Source organism: Dermacentor variabilis, unplaced genomic scaffold (assembly GCF_050947875.1).
Source record: "Dermacentor variabilis isolate Ectoservices unplaced genomic scaffold, ASM5094787v1 scaffold_12, whole genome shotgun sequence".
Classification (NCBI taxonomy): Eukaryota; Metazoa; Arthropoda; class Arachnida; order Ixodida; family Ixodidae; genus Dermacentor; species Dermacentor variabilis.
The window spans coordinates 20,467,587-20,488,012 of NW_027460280.1; the positions used below are offsets into that span (position 1 = coordinate 20,467,587).

Genomic DNA, 20,426 nt, shown 5'->3' on the forward strand with positions numbered 1-20,426 from the left:
AACTGCACAAACTGGCTACCTCAGTCAACAAAAGCAAAGGTGATGGCTTACGGTGTGGGGATTGAGGTGCCTTCCCACGTCTCGTCCCCCAGCTTGCGTGTTGTGCTTAACTTTATCTCCAGGAATTGCCGTCGCAACAGCAACATGGCATACACGGCTAGCGCACCAGAGCCAATTTCACGCGCAAACCATGCTTGTCTCTCCCTGGCTTAAATCACCACGCGAGCAAGTGCCACCAGGACGCACCCTTATTGGCCTTTCGAGTGGCGGTCCCCCGGCGCCCTCTCCACGTGAGCTCTCTTCCACTGAGCGCTTTGTGGCCGCGGCAGATACTCACAGGCCCGCATCAAGTTGGTTGCATGGGACCTTTGCTCCCGCGACTTCTCGTTCTTGTGCTTTGTGCACCACTTCTTGGTTAGCCCTAGTGCAGCGTGCGCGCGTACTCGATCGGTCTTGCGGTGAGCCTTTGTCCGTAAGCACCGTGACTGTCACACTGTGCTATACCTTGGGTGAATAAACTCGCGTTTGTTGGCGATCTGACTTTGGAGCCTTCCCTGCGCCGTGTCGGAGTCGACGAACCCTACCGTAGCGCCTTTGTGCGTTGCACAGTGCGTTGCCCTTTCCTGACCGTCGCTCAAAGGGCGAGCCTTGCGCAAACCCATCTCCACAACAGCCAAGACGCACAAGAATATCCCCTTCCGATCTATTGTGAGTGAAAGAGGAACTTGGCAGAACAACATAAGCATGTTTTTGCAGAAGTGTTTGTCGGACCTATAAGTGAGCGACCCATTTGAAACAAAAACCTTGGGAGCTGTTACTAAGTTCACATAGTCGAACGATGACACTGGTCATGCTTTTTCCATTGACATAGAAGATTTGTTTTATTCTGTCCCTCATGTTTCATTGCTTCAGGTGGTTCGAAAATGTATTGAAGTTAATGGCGAAGTGTCTTTTCAGAATTCTGCCGGGTTGAGTGTTGATAGCTTTTTAGCGTTGCTTGAGTTTTACCTAAACTCTACCTTCGCCCAATTTGAAGAAATTTACATGCAGAAACAAGGCATATGCATAGGTTCCTGTGTTGCTCCTATGTTGTGCAATATTTTCTTATCCGAATTTGACAAAGCGGTAAACGGAGGGATCGACTGTGACCAGGTTGTTACTGTGTTTTGTTATGTTGATGATTTTCTTGTATTTTCAACAAAGCGAGCCAGTTCCACATATGATGACGTCATCGCAGGTGTACTACACATCTTTCAGCGCCTTGGCAAAGGGTTAACTTTTACTCATGAACTAACAAAAGATAATAAGATCTAGTTTTTAGATAATGCTATAACCTTCTGACAACTTGTGTGCTGGGAATATAACCCAAGGTCCCAAAAGAACTTGTTGCTCTACGACTCGGCTCATTCGAAAACGATGAAGCGGCTATAGCCACCCAGTGTATCAAGTCAGCCTTGGAGAGGTCATGCACACATAAAATACACGAAAGCTTTGGCAAACAGATTGTAAGGTTAGAAGAACCTGGTTTCCTGCAATCAGTCATTTTAGCAGTAGCAGAGGCAATGCTTAAGAAGATTAAAGCAGAAAACAATATCAGTGAAGCCGCAAAGGAACGCAAAGATCAAAAACTTTAAGTTGTGCCTTATGTTCACAAGATTTCCCACAATTTAACCCTTTGAGGGTCGAATTATTTTGAAAAAAACTTTCCCAGGTGGTCAAATTACTTTATTGCGGATCATAAATACTAAAAAAAAAAAATTAGGAACAGTATTTTGGTGTCGGCATCGCTCAGAACTGCAAAATGTTCAATAGTATTTCAGAGTGTGGTACTCCTTGAAACACGGGTCTACGCACAGCGCCTTATCACAGTCTGCACACCTAAAATGCGCGTTTGTTCTCTTGGAGCGACAAGTTGTGTTGGCGCACACATGACATCTCTGCGTGCGGCTGCCTTGGGCAGAGGTCCGAGGCACCCTCTCGCATAAGCGCGTTGCCGCAGAGAGTGAGAATACCTCGTGAGTGGTGGTGATAAACAAGCTAAGAGCAGCGCCAATCAAGATAGAAATCAACTTCCGCCGCCCTGCACAAGAGTGCCGACAAAGAGAAAAATTATGTTTCGCGCGCCCCCGTTGCGATCACGCGGCGGAACCGAAGCCACGAAAGCGAGTTGCCAGTGAGAGCGAGAATACCTCGCGAGCAGTGGTGATAAACAAGCTAAGAGCAGCCCCAATCAAGATAGAAATGAACTCCCATCGCCCTGCAAGAGAGTGCTGACAAAGAGAAAAATGACGTTTCGCACGCCTCCATTGCAATCACGCGGCGAAACCGAAACCGCAAAAGGGGTGTTGCCGCAGTCTGCACTACGCACTCAAGCTAGAAATCAGTTCTGTTTATCTCCCCAAGAAGGTATCACAAATTTCAAATGCTTCCGAGTCCTATGAGGTGGCAGCACCTCCGAGTGAGCCCGCATCGTCATTATGGTGCGAAATTTCAAACGGAGGGTCGAAACCGTACCCGTACGGCAAAGACCTTGCCAGGACAGAAAACCGCCGCCGTACATGTACGGCAGAAACCTTCAAAGGGTTAAAAAAGGTTGTGAAACGTTATCGAGTTGAGGTGGTGCTTTCGGCTCCTGGAAAGCTTGCTGGATTATGCTCACGCATAGGAAGTACGAATAGGTCCCCAGGGTGCGGAATAAAACACATCAACACCTACATAGATTGCAGTGTTGGGGTAGTCTATCAGATTCCTCTATCATGTGGCAAAGTCTACATAGGCTAAACAGGAAGGTGTGTGAATGTACGCTTGTGTGAACATGAATTGTCAATTAGGAATAAAGTGAACGGGCACCTTCCTACCCACTGCTTAGCATGCCTGTGTAAGCCGATCCTGAAAGTGAAGGTATTGTGCCATTTGCCGAGATAGCCGAGCAAGAGAGTTATGCGGGGGGTATCACATAAGAAGGGAGATTGTGTCAGTGACACCTCAGTTTATCTGTACCACAATGAGATGAGGTTTATTGATGAACGTAGTTAGGTTGCGTGTTGCTTGAACAGAAATTTTTTTGGTGATTATGCTTTTTCCGCACACGCGCAGTGGTGTATTTCTGGGATGTACTTATTTGTCGTCTTTGTGGAATAAAGATTAGTTGCAACTCTGCACCTGTCCTTGTGTGCTCTCTCTCTCTGTGGTCGTTTGTTCGCTCAGTTATAAAACTGTTCACTAACATGCACAAACTCACCCAACAACAAGTTCTTCTAAACCAGACACCTAGAGGATTACCTTTCCTTGGGCATTTTTCGTCTCCACCCATATCTCGCCAGAGAGGTCGAGGCAAGGTTGCTGTGGTGGAGGAGCCCCTTGTGGGGGTGGCATGGCACCTGCAGAAGGGGGCGCATGCATAGATGTTGGTGGTGGCAAACCCGGGGGTGGTCCCAGGGCCGGTGGTGGTCCCCCCATAGGAGGGGGCCCACTCATCGGGGGTGGTTGCTGTGGCGGGTGCTGCTGCTGGTGTGGAGGAGGGCCCATGCCAAAGCCTGGTGGGGGCATCATGGGCGGTCGTGGGGGTGGCATGCCTCCAAACGCCTCACCACCATTCTGAAAGCTTGGTGGCGGCGGTGGCCCACCCTGTTAGAAGAAAGCATTTGTACCTGTTAATTGCAGTTACATACCAGCCTGATGTCTCTTTCCCAGGCAAATCCTACAACTTTACACCTTTGCAGTCATAGGTGCAAAGACAACACGAAGCTTGCCTGGTAAAGTGGTACTCTCTTCTACTGTCCACCTTAACCATCCTCATAATCCACTCCAACAGCGCTTAGCGCAAGCTCTTCCATCACGACACATTGGCAGTGGAATCAAACAGCAAGTGGATTCACAGTTCCGGTTCTTACCCATTTTCAGCATCTTGAAGATAGCTGCTGTTTGATGAAATTTGAAATGAAGTGCTTGGTCAATGTTTCCGGTTCTTGATAAGGAATAAGCAGCAGCAGCATCGCAGAATCAATACCAGGCCTTTCATTACCAATTTCATCGCCTTGAATGTTTGTGCATAAAGATCTCATGCTGGGGCCATAGCTTCTTTCTGTTTGCCATTTACAGACCTCCTGATGCATCACCTGATTATGTCTCGGTTACCTGATTATGCACATGTCTCGGTTCCAAAGAAGCAAACTGCTACTTAATGGTGACCTAAACCTGGCAGGCGTTAATTCGGAGCGTTTTGAATCCCTTCCTCAAAACAGCAATAATGTACTTTACATCAGCAACAGTGTACTTTACATGATGTTAACACATGACCTAATTCAAATAGTTCAGGAACCGACACATGTGCAAGGAACTAGCAAATCTGTACTGGATTTGGTATTTTTTCCTAGAGGATTACCTGTTACACTGTTGAAGTTGTGGAAGGCATCTCTGACCACCTGCTTGTCAGTGTTCGCTTACTCATTGTAGCTTGTACTCAATCTAATAACAATGTGAAACGTTGTTCTTTCAGACTACTCACGTGCACATGATGCATTCACTATACGCCTCGTGCACCGCCTATAGAGGCGCCACTGAAAGCCACCTAGCGGACGCTTCCAACAGTACACGCGGGAGCAGTAGTAGACGACAACCCTTTGCAGCAAGGATGGCTGAAGTTCGCGGCTGCGATTTCTCCTTTGTTCGGGTGCCAGGCTGCTGCTTCTGCTGCGACAGCTGTAGGGAAGATGCTAACCTCTGTGCGAGCGGGTATGAACACGATGTTACCGGTGTTTGGGACAACATGGGCCCACATACGTGCAAGGTGTGTCCCGCAGACAAATGCCATGAACCCCATCTACATGACGTGGAGCTCATGTTCACTAGCCGATAAATTTTGTTGAGTGATGCGATTTCTCGATGGTTTTTTTTTATTCTACCCTTGCCGCAATGCTGCTTCTGTACCTGAATAATAAGCACCCGTCGTTAGTGCAGACTTATATCAAACAAATCCGCACGGTGCAATCTCTGCATATGCCGTTGTGATTTTTCTGCCGATGAATACATGTGACATCACCGAATAAGTGCAGTCGAAGTCGCCTCAAGAAGAGTAATTGCCAATTTATTGATGGAAACGCGCACACTAGCCAACGAAGTCACCAAACACACGGGTTAATAAAAGCGCGTGTTAGTGCTGTACCGCCAATGCAATTCTGCTGCATACGCCGATGAACTACCGTTCCCGCTGCAGTTTGTGCAATTTTAGATTCGCCAATGGAGCTGCTTGGAAACGTACAAAGCTAAAGACTGACTAACTTTTCAGTACTTTTTTTATATTACTAGAGAGAGGTGCCACATGATATATTTAAAGGCAGAGCAGCGCCAGTCAAAGTAGATGAGCGCTGGCGGCAAGGCCCGGTTTAGTCGTCTGCAGCGTAAGTATAAGAAAGAATTCAGTTGAGTACAAAACTCACATGCAAGAAGGGACTACGTTGTGAAACAAACAAATCACTCGGCGTGTTAAGTTTGCTCAGGCAGCATAGAGGTGTGACGACTTCCCAAACGGGACGCGAACTTTCCAGCGAGAAATGGAACAAAAATACCATATGCAGCAGCTATTAGCAATTCTCGCCCTGAACTACCTATTTTCTAAACACATTTCCAAAAACACAAACAATATCTAAGATGCCCTCGAGCGAAAAGAATAAAGCTGTTAAAGAAGCACTTCCTTGGTATCATTCCAATAAGACACAGCGTGATTATACCCTTTACAAACAAGGCAGGACGAAAACTTTGCAGCTCAATAGAATTGACAAGAGTTATGCATGGAGCAACTAGCAACAGTTAAACATGTGCAAAGCCACACATAAAATAGATGTCAAAACATGAAGTGCGCGACAGCTGGTGCGAGGATTTGCTGCGCCACATGAAACCAACAATTTCAGTTCTTGCAAACTTCAGTAGCTTTAACATACAACGCAATGCGCTCTGCAGTCGTGCTGCCTAGCTAGCGCAACGCGGTAAAGAAGCGACTAACGGTAGAAGCGGCAAACGACATTCCGAACTTTAGAGAGATGCCTTTAAACCTCATGCTGCACTGCAGACGAACTTAGTTTCTCACGCGTCTATGATCGAGTGGAAAACAACACCGACGAGACAAAGGAAATGATGAAAACAAGGAATTTCCCTTCGAAGCGACGATCCATTTTTGCTACCGTTGCTCCCGCTGATGAGGCTTTGCCGGGAATGGTTGAAACCGTATCGCTGGAAAGTTTTCACAGGTATTTGAGCCCCCCACCCTGCAACAATTCTTCTTCGACATTCCCTGAAGCTTTGGCCACCCCACACGTGCGAATGGTGTTGCCTATCTTGCTTTGAAAACGTGAATAAGACAAGAGAAGCACGATCAACGACACAACAAACTACGGCGCGCGCCAGGCTCCTCTCCCGCGTGTTCTGCGCAAGGCCGCCAGCGCGTCCGTCGGCGTGCACGGCGCCTATAGGACATTTGGAAACATGACTTATCGATTTTAATGATACTGATTTGAACACACTTTGGTGCCATTTTAAAGATATGTGCCACTACTGTATAGATAAGTTTGTGCATAGCAAACATAAATTTGTTCGAAGACAAACGCCGTGGATGACGCGCGAAATTATCCACTTAAAGCGAAAGATAAAAAGGTTAAAGAAACAGCGCTTGCATTTAGGTCATTTAAAGGATTCAAAAGAAGGTCTTGCACACGCAGTACACTCTTCGAAAGAACATTTTAATACAGTGCTGCCAAATTTCATTGTAGAGGAATCAAAAAAGTTTTGGAATTATATAAGTGAAAAAAAGAAACCAGTGTCGAAAATTCTGGTTGATGGTTCCATGGTTATCGATCACGAGGATATTGCACACCACTTCAATGACTACTTTCACAGTGTGCTTTCAAATTCTGGTGCTTGTCCATCCAATGACGCAGTGTTTCACCCCTGTGATGTAAATTTTATTTCATACCGTGGCGTAGTTTCTATGTTACTAAATTTAAAAACTAAATCATCATGTGGTCCCAACAACCTTCCTATCGTGTTTCTGAAGAGATATGCTGAATCTGTTGCAAAGTTTCTAGTTATTCTATTTCGTATTTCATTACTTCATGGACAATTACCGAGCGACTGGAAGATGGCCAGGGTTGTGCCAATACACAAGAAAGGTGATCGCGCATTATTGCAAAATTACCGTCCAATATCACTTATATCATCATGTTGTAAACTAATCGAACATATTATTGCCAACCAGATTAATGAATTTTTAGATGCGCACGCAGTCCTCTCTCATTTCCAGCACGGGTTTAGGAAAGGATACTCAACAATTTCACAACTAGTGACAGTAATACATTCACTCGCTTCATGTCTCGATAAGAACGGGCAGATTGATGCAATATTTCTTGACTTCAGTAAAGCTTTCGATAGAGTTCCCCATGACAAACTAGTATTAAAACTCGGATGCATTGGCCTCCCAGAAATTTTAATCATATGGATATCAAACTATTTAACCAATCGCTACCAATTTGTACCAATTAATTTGCAACAATCAGGTTGCCTTCCGGTCGGCTCTGGCGTGCCCCAAGGAAATGTGCTGGGGCCATTATTGTTTTTATTATATATTAATGACATTAATACTGAATTTGATCTGAATGTCCAAATCAGGTTGTTAGCGGATGATTGTGTGCTTTTTCAAGAAATAACTTCAATTGACAACCAAATCCATCCAAACTCCTCTCTTGCTAAGATTTTTGAATGGTGTGAAACGTGGGACATGAAACTTAACACTGATAAGACCGTCTTTCTTCGCTTTTCTCGTAAAAAAGCTCCGCTTTCTTTAAAATACAGGCTAGGTTCGTCACCTTTGCTGGAAGAGATTAAATATAAGTATTGGGGTGTCACACTTACTAATACTTTATCATGGAATTTACATATAGATAACATCTGCTCTTCCGCATTCCATAAACTATACTTTTTAAAACATAAGCTTAAAAATTCTCCCCCTGGCGTAAAATTACTTGCTTACAATTCACTAAATAGACCGAAACTTGAATATGCATGCGTTGTCTGGGACCAGTTTAATAAACACAATATCACCCGCCTAGAAAAGGTACAGAGAAAAGCTGTAAGGTTCATTTACTCAAAATTTTCCCCGTGTGACTCACCCTCTGAATTAATGCAGATTAACGAAGACTGATAAAGAATAACAGAAATTGAGAAAAACAATCCTTACAAAATATGATCTCTGCTCTTATGTTCTTGGCGTTTTCTTGAATAAACAGCATACATGAACATGCCATCAAAGCTACTGATGTTGTGGAGGCTTGTTGCTGGACACTAGCATAAAAAATTTTCTTTTTTAGCTGCTGTTGTTATTCAGAAGTGTCCACTTGCACACAGCAACAAGCGCTGTACCTGATCATCAGGCATGCTCACAAAACACTGATAGGACTTCTGGCGTCGCTAGATAATTGCAAAGATGGGATTAGTCTTGCTCAAGAAGTCGTAGTAGAAAAAAATTTTCATGGCCCTGTGGCAGTGCCCTGCAGGCTCTTGCATCAGCTACGGCTTGGCCATGCAGTAGCTCTCCACAACACGCCCTCCTCATTGGGCAATGCTAATCTTGACTCCCGCTTTAACTTAATTACAGCAAAGTTTAGCTTCAATTACAAAGAATGTCAGGAAAGCACAGCATCAATATTTTAAACTGCTGCTACCAACTGAGTATCAACTGTATGAGTTGCAATTATAACTGAACCCTGCCACAGCAAAACAAACAGGAGGTACGAAAATACAGTAGAACCTCGTGGATACGATCCCGTTACATACGATTTCCCAGCGTCAACGTTCGTAATAGAGAACGCAAAAAATAACCCTATATTTTCTTACCAGTTCACATGTTCCCAGAAAACACGATTTTGGCACCAACGTACATAGCCAAACAGTGATCTTAAGGTGCGTTTTCCGGCTTGTAAATCCCATGTAAACAAGGAAAGGCACAAGCTGCACGTGATCGAGAACACTAGCTGCTCGCCGTAGCCACTTCCCCACAATACTACTTGCCTGCCCATCTGACATGAAAGCACCGGCACGCACTCAGTTTCCTATTCGGGTAACAGCAAATCTTCTCCCTGGTCGTCGCACACCACATTCAGAGTCATTGCCGCCAACTCTATTTGGATAACCATCTTTACCTTTCACAGAGCATGTGGCGTAGTGCCATTAAAAGCATACTGCACGGTTTTAGCAGCAATAATCAAAATGTGCTGCCGGTCCCTCCCTGCTGCAGGCGGCATGAACTGAGTGTCATGTTTCGCTCTGGAGTCATCATGGTCTCATATTCCAGCGTCGCCCGACCAGCTCTTAAGTTCCGGTCTTCTGCCGCCATCTTATAACACTACGCAAGAGGAAAACGACACCATGTGTCTCTCTCAAGTCGCTCAGGCCAGACAAGCTCCACACGCGTCTCATGCTGCAACGATTCGCCCCGTGTGGACACATCAAAACTTCTGGCTGAAATTCCTTCCTCAAGGAAACTGCTGACCTAGGCCTAATTTAAGGGGCACAAACATAAGCTTGCCGAAGTCGCAAAAACTACAATATGGGTCTCGATCCGTTCAGGCCCCACCAGCTGTGCACATGTCGGCGTCTCGTGCTGCAACAATTCGCACAACACTTCACATTATGTAGATGTCAATTACAATTGAGCCTACCAAATTTATTAAAGACTTTGCATCACACATTTTCCTAGTTAGTACATTTTTTTTCTCGCATTTTTATCCAAAACATATGAACAAGGTTTCGATGTATTTGCTGCAGTAGGAACTTCCATTGTGAAATCTGTCGAAAACTTATAGCAAAGTTAAGTTAGCAGTACATAAATATTATTCGTTTGTAAAATGCACTCCGTGCTGCCCGTTTTTTTTCCATGGAAGAGGTGTAATGAAGCAGCTCACATTCAATTAGCATTTGTGTATCATGCAAGATCATGTTACGGCAACATCTAAATATGTCAGTCAGCCACAGTGCCCCTTTATAAGCATGACCGATTGCTGCATAAATTTGGTTTTGTTGCACCTGTCTGACGGCAACATGGCAGCGCCATCATGGCAACAGCATCACCATATGTGGTCACAAAGCACCTTAACACACAAGTACACAATCCGTTAAGGGTGTAAATAGTCGAATACGGTCACTAACAGCTAATTTGGACTCAATGGAGACCACCCAGAAATCCAAATAATTCAGATTATGAAATAATGGGCTTGCCAGAATGCATATTCATTGTAGAGTGGTACACCGCAGCCGCTATGTAACAAATTTTCGAGCTCAGAGCGGTTTAGGGGCCCTTTAAAGTGCACTGCGGCTCCATGAAAAAGCCAGGATATGGAAGGTTTGGTTTGTTTTGAATGTGGCTTGGCATGAAACATTGTGATGATTGAAAAAATAAAAAAATTTCAGAAAAAACTTATCATCAGAACTGTTGTTCTAATCTGCTGCATTCAAAAAATTTTCCCACAAGAACTAGGGGTGTGCAAATATCAAAATTTTCGAACATGAATACTTAGCTTCAAATATTGAATAATGATGTCCACATGCATTTATTAGCAAGCTGGGTTATTGTAACATGTTGTAACATCGCAATTACATTGTCAATGGCAAAAAATTAGAGCAGTAAGTCATTAAACTAAAAGACTGTGTATATGACTCCTGTTAAATTGCAAAATTTAGTCATTCCTGTGATATCCTGTTTCGATATCCAGTTTCGGTTTCGAATGGTTATGACTGCTAGCGCCACTCTGCGTCCAACGCTGTAAGTGTACCCTGCCGTGTTTCCTTTCCCCTCACTGGAATATATGCATTCTTGGTCTCGTTCCCACTGGACCACAATTCCCACTAGCTGTTTGTTTTCGACAACCTGTCATTATCATCACCAGCCTGTTTTATGCACACTGCAGGACGAAGGTCTCTCCCTAGGCTCTCCAATTACCCCTGTCCTGGGCTAACCGATTACAACTAGCGGCCGCGAATTTCCTAATTTCATCGCTCCACCTAGTCTTCTGTTGTCCTCGATTACGTTTCCCTTCTTTGGTACCCATTCTGTAACCCTAATGGTTTAGCGGTTAGCTAACCTGCGCATTACATGACCTGCCCAGCTCCATTTTTTTCTCTTGATGTCAATTAGAATATTGTCTATACCCGTTTGCTCTTTGAGCCAAACCACTCTCTTTCTGTCTCTTAATGTTATGCCTAGCAATCTTCGTTCCATCGCTCTTTGCGCGGTCCTTAACTTGTTCTCAAGCTCCTTTGTCAATCTCCAAGTCTCTGCCCCATAGGTCAGCACTGGTAAAATGCACTGATTGTACACCTTCCTTTTCAATGATAATGGTAAGCTTCCAGTCAGGAGCTGGCAATGTCTGCCATATACAATCCAGCCCATTTTTATTTTTTTGTGAATTTCCTTCTCCTGGTCAGGGTTCCCTGTGATTAATTGACCTAGGTAAATATACTCCTTCCCAAACTCTAGAGACCGACTGGCGATCCTGAACTCTTGTTCCTTTGCCAGGCTATTTATCATTATCTTTCTCTTCTGCATATTAATCTTCAATCCCACTCTTACACTCTCTCTGTTATGGTCCTCAATCATTTGTTGTAACTCATCTGCATTGTTGCTGAATAGAACAATGTCATCGGCAAACCAAAGGTTGGTGATATATTCACCGTCGATCTTTACTCCTAAGCCTTCCCAGTTTAATAGCATGAATACTTCTTCCAAGCACGCAGTGAATAGCATTGGAAAGATTGTGTCGCCCTGTCTGACGCCTTTCTTTATAGGTATCTTCCTGCTTTTCTTGTGTAGAATTAAAGTAGCTGTAGAAGCTCTGTAGATATTTTCCAAGGTATTTACGTAAGTGTTCTGTACACCTTGATTACGTAATGCCTCTATGACTGCTGGTATCTCTATTGAATCAAATGTTTTTGCAATCTATGAAAGCCATATAGAGAGGCTTATTGTACTCTGCGGATTTCTCGATAACCTGATTAGTGACATGGATGCGATCGATTGTAGAGTATCCCTTACTGAAGCCAGCCTGTTTTCTTGGTTTACTAAAGTCCAGTGTTGGCCTTATTCTATTAGAGATTATTTTGGTAAATATTTTATATATTACTGGGAGTAAGCTAATGGGCCTATAATTTTTCAATTCTTCAATGTCTTCCTTTTTGTGGATTAGTATAATGTTTGCATTCTTCCAGTTTTCTGGGACCCTTGCAGTCGATAGACACTTCGTATAAAGAGCCGCCAGTTTTCCAAGCATTATGTCTCCTCCATCTTTGATTAATTGATTGTTGTATTCATATAGGAAGTTGTGGCCAAGTACTGCACCAGGGTGGCCAATCCTGCTCTGGTGAGGGAGTGCGTTACCGGTTCTGGTCACTGGAATCAGGCTGCACTCCAGCGCTGTTTATGCAATTTTATCAACATGCAGATTTTTTTTTTTTTTTTATCCGGTGGAAAATTGCGCGGCACCAGGATTCGAACCACGGTCCTCTTGCATGCGAGGCGGATGCTCTACCTTTACGCCACCGCTGCACGGAAATCAAGAAAGAGAAATGGGTATGGGCAGGACATGTAATGAGGAGGAAAGATAACCGATGGTCATTAAGGGTTACGGAGTGAATTCCAAGAGAAGGGAAGCGTAGCAGGGGGTGGCACAAAGTTAGGTGGGCGGATGAGATTAAGAAGTTTGCAGGGACAACATGGCCACAATTAGCACATGACCAGGGTAGTTGGAGAAGTATGGGAGAGGACTTTGCCCTGCAACGGGCGTAGCCAGGCTGATGATGATGATTATCTTTGTTTAAATCGACTGTTATTTCATCTTCTCCTGCCACTCTTCCTCGCTTCATGTCTTGCAAGGCCCTTCTGACCTCATCGCTAGTTATAGGAGTAGTTTCTGTATCCTGTACATTACTGTTTCCAATTCAGGTATCCTGACTCCTCTGCGTACTGCACAGGTCAGCATAGAATTCTTTAGCTGCTTTCATTATATCGAGATTTCTGATGATTTTACCCTGCTTATCTTTCAGTGCATAGATCTTGCTTTGTCCTATGCGAAGTTTCTTTCTCACTGATTTCAGGCTGCGTCCATTTTTTACGGCTTCTTCAGTCTTTTTCACATTATAGTTTCGAATATCACTTATTTTCGCCTTGTTGATCAGTTTTGACAGTTCCGCAAATTCTATCTTATCTCTTGAGATGGAAACTTTCATTCTTTGTCGTTTCTTTATCAGGTCCTTTGTTACTTGAGAGAGCTTGCCAACTGGTTGCCTTGGTGCCTTGCCTCCCACTTCAATTGCTGCCTCTGAAGCCAGTTTCGTTACGGTTTCATTCATTACTGCTATGGCATCATCACCATCTCTTTGTTCTAAGGCTGCATATTTGTTTGCAAGTACCAGCCTGAATTTGTCTGGTTTTACCCTTACCGCCACTAGGTTGACCTGTTTCTTCTTGACCAATTTTGCTCTCTCTCTCTTCAAATTGAGGTGAATCCTAGCCCTCACTAACCTATGATCACTGCACTTTACACTACCTGTCACTTCTACATCCTGCACTATGCTGGGATCAGCAGAAAGTATGAAGCCAATTTCATTCCTTGTTTCACCATTAGGGCTTTTCCAGGTCCACTTTCTGTTGCTACGCTTCCTGAAAAAGGTGTTCATTATTCGAAGCGTATTCCTTGCTGCAAATTCTACCAGCATCTCTCCTCTAGCGTTCCTAGAATCGACACCGTAGTTGCCAGTTGCTTGTTCACCAGCCTAATTTTTATATCTTGTTCTATACCTTATTATACAACATCAAATGCCCGTAAACTCAGAAGCATCTGACCCTGCGCCAAACGTCACTCATCGCGTTTGCTGTCAAGCAATAAGCTCAGGATTGGGCATGGCACTGCAAAAGAGTGCACCCATGCTGTCAGCAAATCTGTACCTCTTGCTATTGAGGCTGGCTTTCATGCAGAGCTTATATGTACAGTGGCTAAGCATGCTTTACAGGCGAAATTTCGCCAGCAGCATGCAATTATCACAAAACTCAGCACGAAAGTCACACATTCTAAGATTAGATAGAAACAAATGAGAAGAACCGTGCCCGCTCCCGCACAGCCAGCAATATATTCAATTTGTTTTGAATATTTGTATCCAACCGAACATTCAATCATTTTTGAATACCTAGTTTTCGAATCAAATACAAATATTAAAAATATAATATTCAATGATATTCAAAATTTTGTATTCACACACCCCTACGAAAAACTTCAAGAACCAACTTTGACAGCTCTGGCTATCATGACCATTATCACCATATTTATGCCTACTGCAGGATGGCAGCCTCTCCTAGTGATCTTATATTACCACTACTACTATCTTCCATAAAAGTGGTGTCTATCCTATGCCTGAACATTTCCTAATCCTGTCACTTAATTGTCCACTGTCTCCCTTCCCAGATCTGGTATGTATCTTTGGCCTTTAGTAATGCACTCTACTCACCATGCCTGGTGGCGGTCCCATACCCATTGGTGGTGGTGGACCCATGTTAGGTGGAGGTGGGAAGCTCGGGTCAAAAGGTGGCCGGTAACCAGGTGGAGGGGGCCGCCCCATCATGGGCCGCATCATTGGGGGTGGACCCCGACGGCCCATCATGCCTGGTGGAGGCGGGCCCCGAAATCGTGGTGGCGGGCCCCGAGGACCAAAACTGCAATGCGGAAATAAGATGCTTAACCTTCCAAGAGTCAATTTCTTTCACCGAATTCAACTTCCAGGGTCGATTTATTTTACTGCAAATTTAAACTCTTCAGCGCCTCGTTTTGAAAAAAATTTACTGCATATTTTTTAGAATGATCATAAAGTGGCACAAAAATATTTTCTATGAATAAACATGCAATGTTTATTCATAAATACAGACGGGCTGGCGTAAATACTTATAACAACAAAACAGATGCACTGGAAGAGATATATTCCGATTCAGCACTTGGGCAGCAGTCTGCATTGAAGGTACCACCACTTGACTCACTTGCAGAAGTGCAACCCGCATACTGAACTACTGTAACTGAACCGTTGAACCGTGTATGTGAGCATATGCAAGAAAACTATGTGTGTCTATCAAAAACAAAACAAAAAATCAAGTCAGAAACTTGCAGTAATCCTTCATACCATCACCAACGAGTGGCAATCAGTTTTTGTGAGTCTCAAGCAAAGAAACACAGGCATGGCAGCATTGTTCGTGTATGGTGGCAACATTTGTATATACCAGCACCTGCCTGTGAACAGATGTAATCACACCCCTGTCAGCAATAAACGAGCGAGCATCTAGTGGTGACCCTTTGGCAGATTAGAAACCAGACAGACATCAGGTTTTTGTAACTGCAATAAATGGAAACAGCTTGCGGAATTAAAACCAATAGATTAAACAGTGAAAAAAAAAAAAAAAACTCTTGTATCCGCAAAGGGTGCCAGCATTAGCTGGGCAACAGAGAGTTGAAAAATTAGCATGTTTTTCTAACATACAGACAGCATCGCAAATATATGGCACTGACCATTTGGGTCATGATCACGGTGCCATGTATTTAAGTCTTTGAGCCTCTAAGTATTAATAGGGCCCTACAACACTTTTAATGCAATTAGCATTCTTAGGGTACTTCACACACTTTCTGAGGACCGTCAGTCTGTCCGTATATCAATCTTTCACGGTGCCATGTATTTACGTCTTTGAGCCTCTAAGTATTAATAGGGCCCTACAACACTTTTAATGCAATTAGCATTCTTAGGGTACTTCACACACTTTCTGAGGACTGTCAGTCTGTCCGTATATCAATATTTCTATCTAACCACTTTCTCGCCAAACTGGCCAGTCCATGGTCAAATGGGTAGGGCATCAAACTGCTGTGCTAAGAGGGTTCGAAACCAACCTTTCGACCAACTCGGGTCACTGGGTATGTGGCACTGGTTATATGGCACTGGGTATGGGCCGCTGTTCAATGAACCTCTTTGATGCTGACTTAGCAACTGGCAACAATGTGCAAGTGGGTATGTACCAAACTTAAATAAAGCTCTCAGACGTTAATTTAGTACACTGGGTATGCGCAACTGGGTATGTGCAGCTCTTCAACTTCCTTGACCCAGTGACACCAACTTGGGTCACTGGGTACGTGCCACTGGTTATGTGCCTCTCTCTAATGAACATCTTCTCGTGTGTCACTGGGCATGTGCTACTGGGTATGTGCTGTTCTTGACTGACAAAAAAAATTGCGGCAGAACCCATCTCCGATTACTGTCGACGTTAATGCGTTAGCATTGATTGGTACAGTGACACAACATGTTGCCACCATCGAAACAATTTATATATGAGGCATGTACCGCAGCCAGACTCCTCTTTTGTGCTTCCCTAAGAACACTTGCTGTCATCTAAAGCTACCGCTGTGAAGCTTGTGCATGACCTCCAATATGCATGGCGTACCAGTGTGTGTGAACGCTGAGAAATGTATCATACTGCACCCAGACTCTCTCATGCTTGTTCTTGGACTGCTGTGCCATCTAGTGGCACAGTGGCATGCCAGGGCCTATGAATGCTATGAATTGTTCCCTCATTTGGCCACACATTCAGTGGCACAAACTCAGTAACTCAAGTTGTCTAGAAGTTCATTGAATAGTGGCCCATACCCAGCGCATTAATGGCGCAGCTTGCTGAAGTGTTGGCGTGAAAGGCATTCATTGAAGAGCGGCACATAGCCAGTGCATTTGTGGCGCAGCCTGATAACACGTCAGGTTGCTGTCTTTGAGGAACCCTTCTGTCAAGGGCTTGTTTCCACTCAGGATCAGAGAAAGTTAAGGGATATTTTTCGTCATAGTAGAGCGGCAAATTTCCAGTGGCACATACCTAGTCACCCAAGTTGGCGTCAATGACGTTCATTTAAGAGCGGCACATACCCAGTGACCCCAGTTGGCATTAAAAAGGCTCATTGGACCGAGTAGCACATACCTAGTACACCAAGTCAGCGTCAAAGAGTTTCTTCGAACAGTAATACCTACCCAGTCCAGCATCTACAGTGACCCATGTCAGGGTGAAAGAGGCTCGTTGAACAGCAGCATGTATGCTCACATTGCTACATACAGTCCTTAGTGACCCAAATTGGTCCGACGTGTGGTTTCGAATACTGTTACCTCACCACAGCAGCCCAATGCGCTACACATTCGATGCGCGACTACCCAGTGACCCAGGTAGGTGGGAAAACGGTTAAATACAAATATACATAGAAACAAACATACAAACAAACAAATAGATACAGAGATTACTCCCAAAAAGTGCATGAAGTACCCAAAGAATGCCAACGCATTAAAAGGTTTAAAAGCTACCTAGTGCTGTGTAGAACCGAACGCATGTAACATTATATATACTCAGACAATCTTCTCCAAGTCTATATTCACATGTGCAAACTTCGTGGTGGTGCCGCCAGTTGGCACAAAGTGTCAGAAAAAGAAGCGCAAGAGAGGAGCATTTTTGAACATCGACTTGCTTAGTTGCTACACAACACTATCGACATATGAGCCAAATGTTATTCCCATACTTGCCCCAGGAGCACACAAGTGCACTCAAAAGGCCCTGCCCCTGCTCTTTTCATAAATTTTTCAAAACCCGCAACTTTTCAAGCAGTTTTCCTTTCATACAGTGAGCTCAATGGGTCCTTGGCAGATTTCTTCAAGCATCGCACTTAAGCAGTGCCTTGAGAAATATTGTGATTGACAGAGTGCTGGTACCATCTTGCAGCTAAGAACACCACTGCACTGATACCAAGTCTTCCAAGATAGCTCAGCAGCACAACGTAGGGTCACCCACATGATCTTGAAGCCATGCTGACATAAGATTTCAAGGTGATGACAGGCAGAGACAGAAAAGAGAGGAAGGCTATGACAATGTGGCACTGGCAGCATTCAATTCGATAGCTCCGATATCATAAGGCACATTCAAGTGAGGAGATGCCTTTAAAATACAAGACATATTCCACACCTTTCACAAAACATGTTGCGGCACCCCATTCAGATTGCCCCCCGCCATTGAAGGTTACCTGCAATTAAATTTTGAAATGCATAGAAACCTTCGTTTGTGATAGCATAGATACAAAGCAGCCTATGTGCAAAATTCGCATTTAAAATTGTTTTACTGAACTCTGAGAAACACCACCATAACTGCAATCTGGAAGCGATGCAGAAAACATAACTTTGAGAACAAGCGCCTACCTGAGTGGCCAAACATCCAAGCATGTCAGCAACATAAGCACACGTTTCACCCAATTAGCGCAAAGCTTTTTCCAAGCTAATTCGAAAACCTTTCACGAAGAGCTAGACTTCGCTGTAAACATATTACCTCCATCATTTAAAACATTGTTTACAGACCTCTCGGATGGTGCATAAACAGCCGAGACTGTGGCTTTCTAAAAGGTGTTTATCGCTCTTCTGTTACCACAGTGGTCTAACAGGAGGAGCACATATATGGTGCGGGGTTTTAGAAACAGCCAGGGTGTTCACCAGTTGGTTGCTCACGGGATAGGTGCCTCACATATTCTTATTTCTAGGTAAAAAGATGGGAAAAAAAGGTTCAGCCCACACTCCTGTCTCTTTCATGAGAAAACATTGTACTTGGATTGAATTTATGACCAGAGTACTCCCAATACTGCATTTGTGAGCTGTGACCCACCGAAACTAGAAAGTAGCTCACAATACTGTTTTCATTTGAGCGCATTGGTCACAAGTGGAGTAGAGTGCTGCTTCGTGGTGAAAGTCTTTTTGAAAGTGGTTCTTATCTGCTGTACTACATCCAAATTTAGGAGGGCCTTTTTCTTACATTTTTGGGCACGTGCTATACGCAGCATGGTTCAGACATTAAACCACCAATCGCAGCTAAGGAATATGCTTCAATACAGCACTTGCGCAACTTCGCAGCGAGCACTGAAAAATTCAACATTTTCATTCTAAAACGTGGCACCGACATAATTATGAAACGCAGCACTTTAGATTACCGCACAAGGAACACACAGCGAAATGAATTGTTTTTATTGAGTTTTAAAAATTGGCCGAGAAACTGAAGCAAGCTTTTTTTGCTCTATTTTGCATTGAAAAGTAATGTAATGTTTACATGTAAAAAATTCAGTATTAAACAAGCCGACCATAAACCAAGTCTACACAAAAGTTGCTTTTGCAGCAGTGGAGTACGCACTCTATTCAGCATTCAATTTGCACACTGCCCAATAAGGTTTATTATGCCTAATTTTGTTTGCCATACAGGTCAACCTGGGCCACACCTAGGATTTTTCAGTGTCAAAGGGTGTGTGTGCACTAAATATGGCTGGTGTAACGTACAACTATTTAATTCTGTTTTTATTTGAAATCTGCCATTAGCCCTCTTATGTTATGGGGTTTTACGTGCCAAAACCACTTTCTGATTATGAGGCAAACCGTAGTGGGGGACTCCGGAAATTTGAACCTCCTGGGGTTCTTTAACGTGCCCCTAAATCTAAGTACACGGGTGTTTTTGCATTTCACCCCCATCGAAATGCGGCCACCGTGGCCGGGATTCGATCCCGCGACCTCGTTGCTTAGTAGCCCAACACCATAGCCACTAAGCAACCACGGCGGGTGCCATTAGCCCTCTGTGGTAGGTAAAAATACCCGGCCATATACTCCACCCATATAGGCTTGGCCCAAGTCATGCTGACCTATAACAGAGAGCTAATGGCAGACTTGAAATAAAAACAGATTGAAATAGTTTTACGTTATACCAGCCAGATGAAGGGGGTTCTCCAGCTCAGCTTGCTCAACAGCAGTGGAGTGCGGAAACACTAGGTGGATGGCAATCACAAGGAGGCGAAAAGCCGTTGCAGCAAAACAAATAAGACGTTCTTGTTTGAATTAGGCAATAAAATGCACCACCTTGACAAATTTTTGAGTTATTACTGCTGACAGGTGCTCCAATGGCACAGGAGAAAAGCAAGTGTGACGCCCATCTCTGCAGCTGACACATATTTCCCATAAGTGCTTGAGCGACGGCCAATGGTGGCGCTGGCACGCAGAATAAAGGCCAACTGAGGGCACTCCATTCCAGAAGTGCAGTGATGTCCCAAAGCCCACCATTGTTTCCCAAGTGGCTACACACACACACAGAAGAATGAGACCAGCTTGCGACACATTCACATCCCAAGAACAGAGGTGCCAGAAGCATCACCACAATGCATCCACTACTACAATATGCTATGGTCCCCAGCTTGCTGTTCTGGCTGTGGGACCTGTCTCCTGGCCTCTCCACGAAGCTGCTCTTCTCTAGTACCCAGCTCCCTTGCACATACCTCAACATACCTCTGCTGTCCACTGCCTCATTAGGCCCC

At 44.2% G+C, this 20,426-nt stretch overlaps 1 protein-coding gene across 3 annotated transcripts in view; it reads right to left on the minus strand.

The window, feature by feature from the left end:
* The window catches only part of LOC142566372 (transcription elongation regulator 1), a 332,559-nt gene that overhangs the window by 277,243 nt on the left and 34,890 nt on the right, over window positions 1-20,426 (minus strand). For all 3 annotated transcript variants that reach the window (XM_075677319.1, XM_075677318.1, XM_075677320.1), the window contains exons 2-3: window positions 14,542-14,746; window positions 3,283-3,627 (exon numbers count right to left, since the gene is read on the minus strand). In XM_075677319.1, the coding sequence (XP_075533434.1) occupies window positions 3,283-3,627; window positions 14,542-14,746 (550 nt within the window). The remainder of the gene's footprint in view (window positions 1-3,282; window positions 3,628-14,541; window positions 14,747-20,426) is intronic.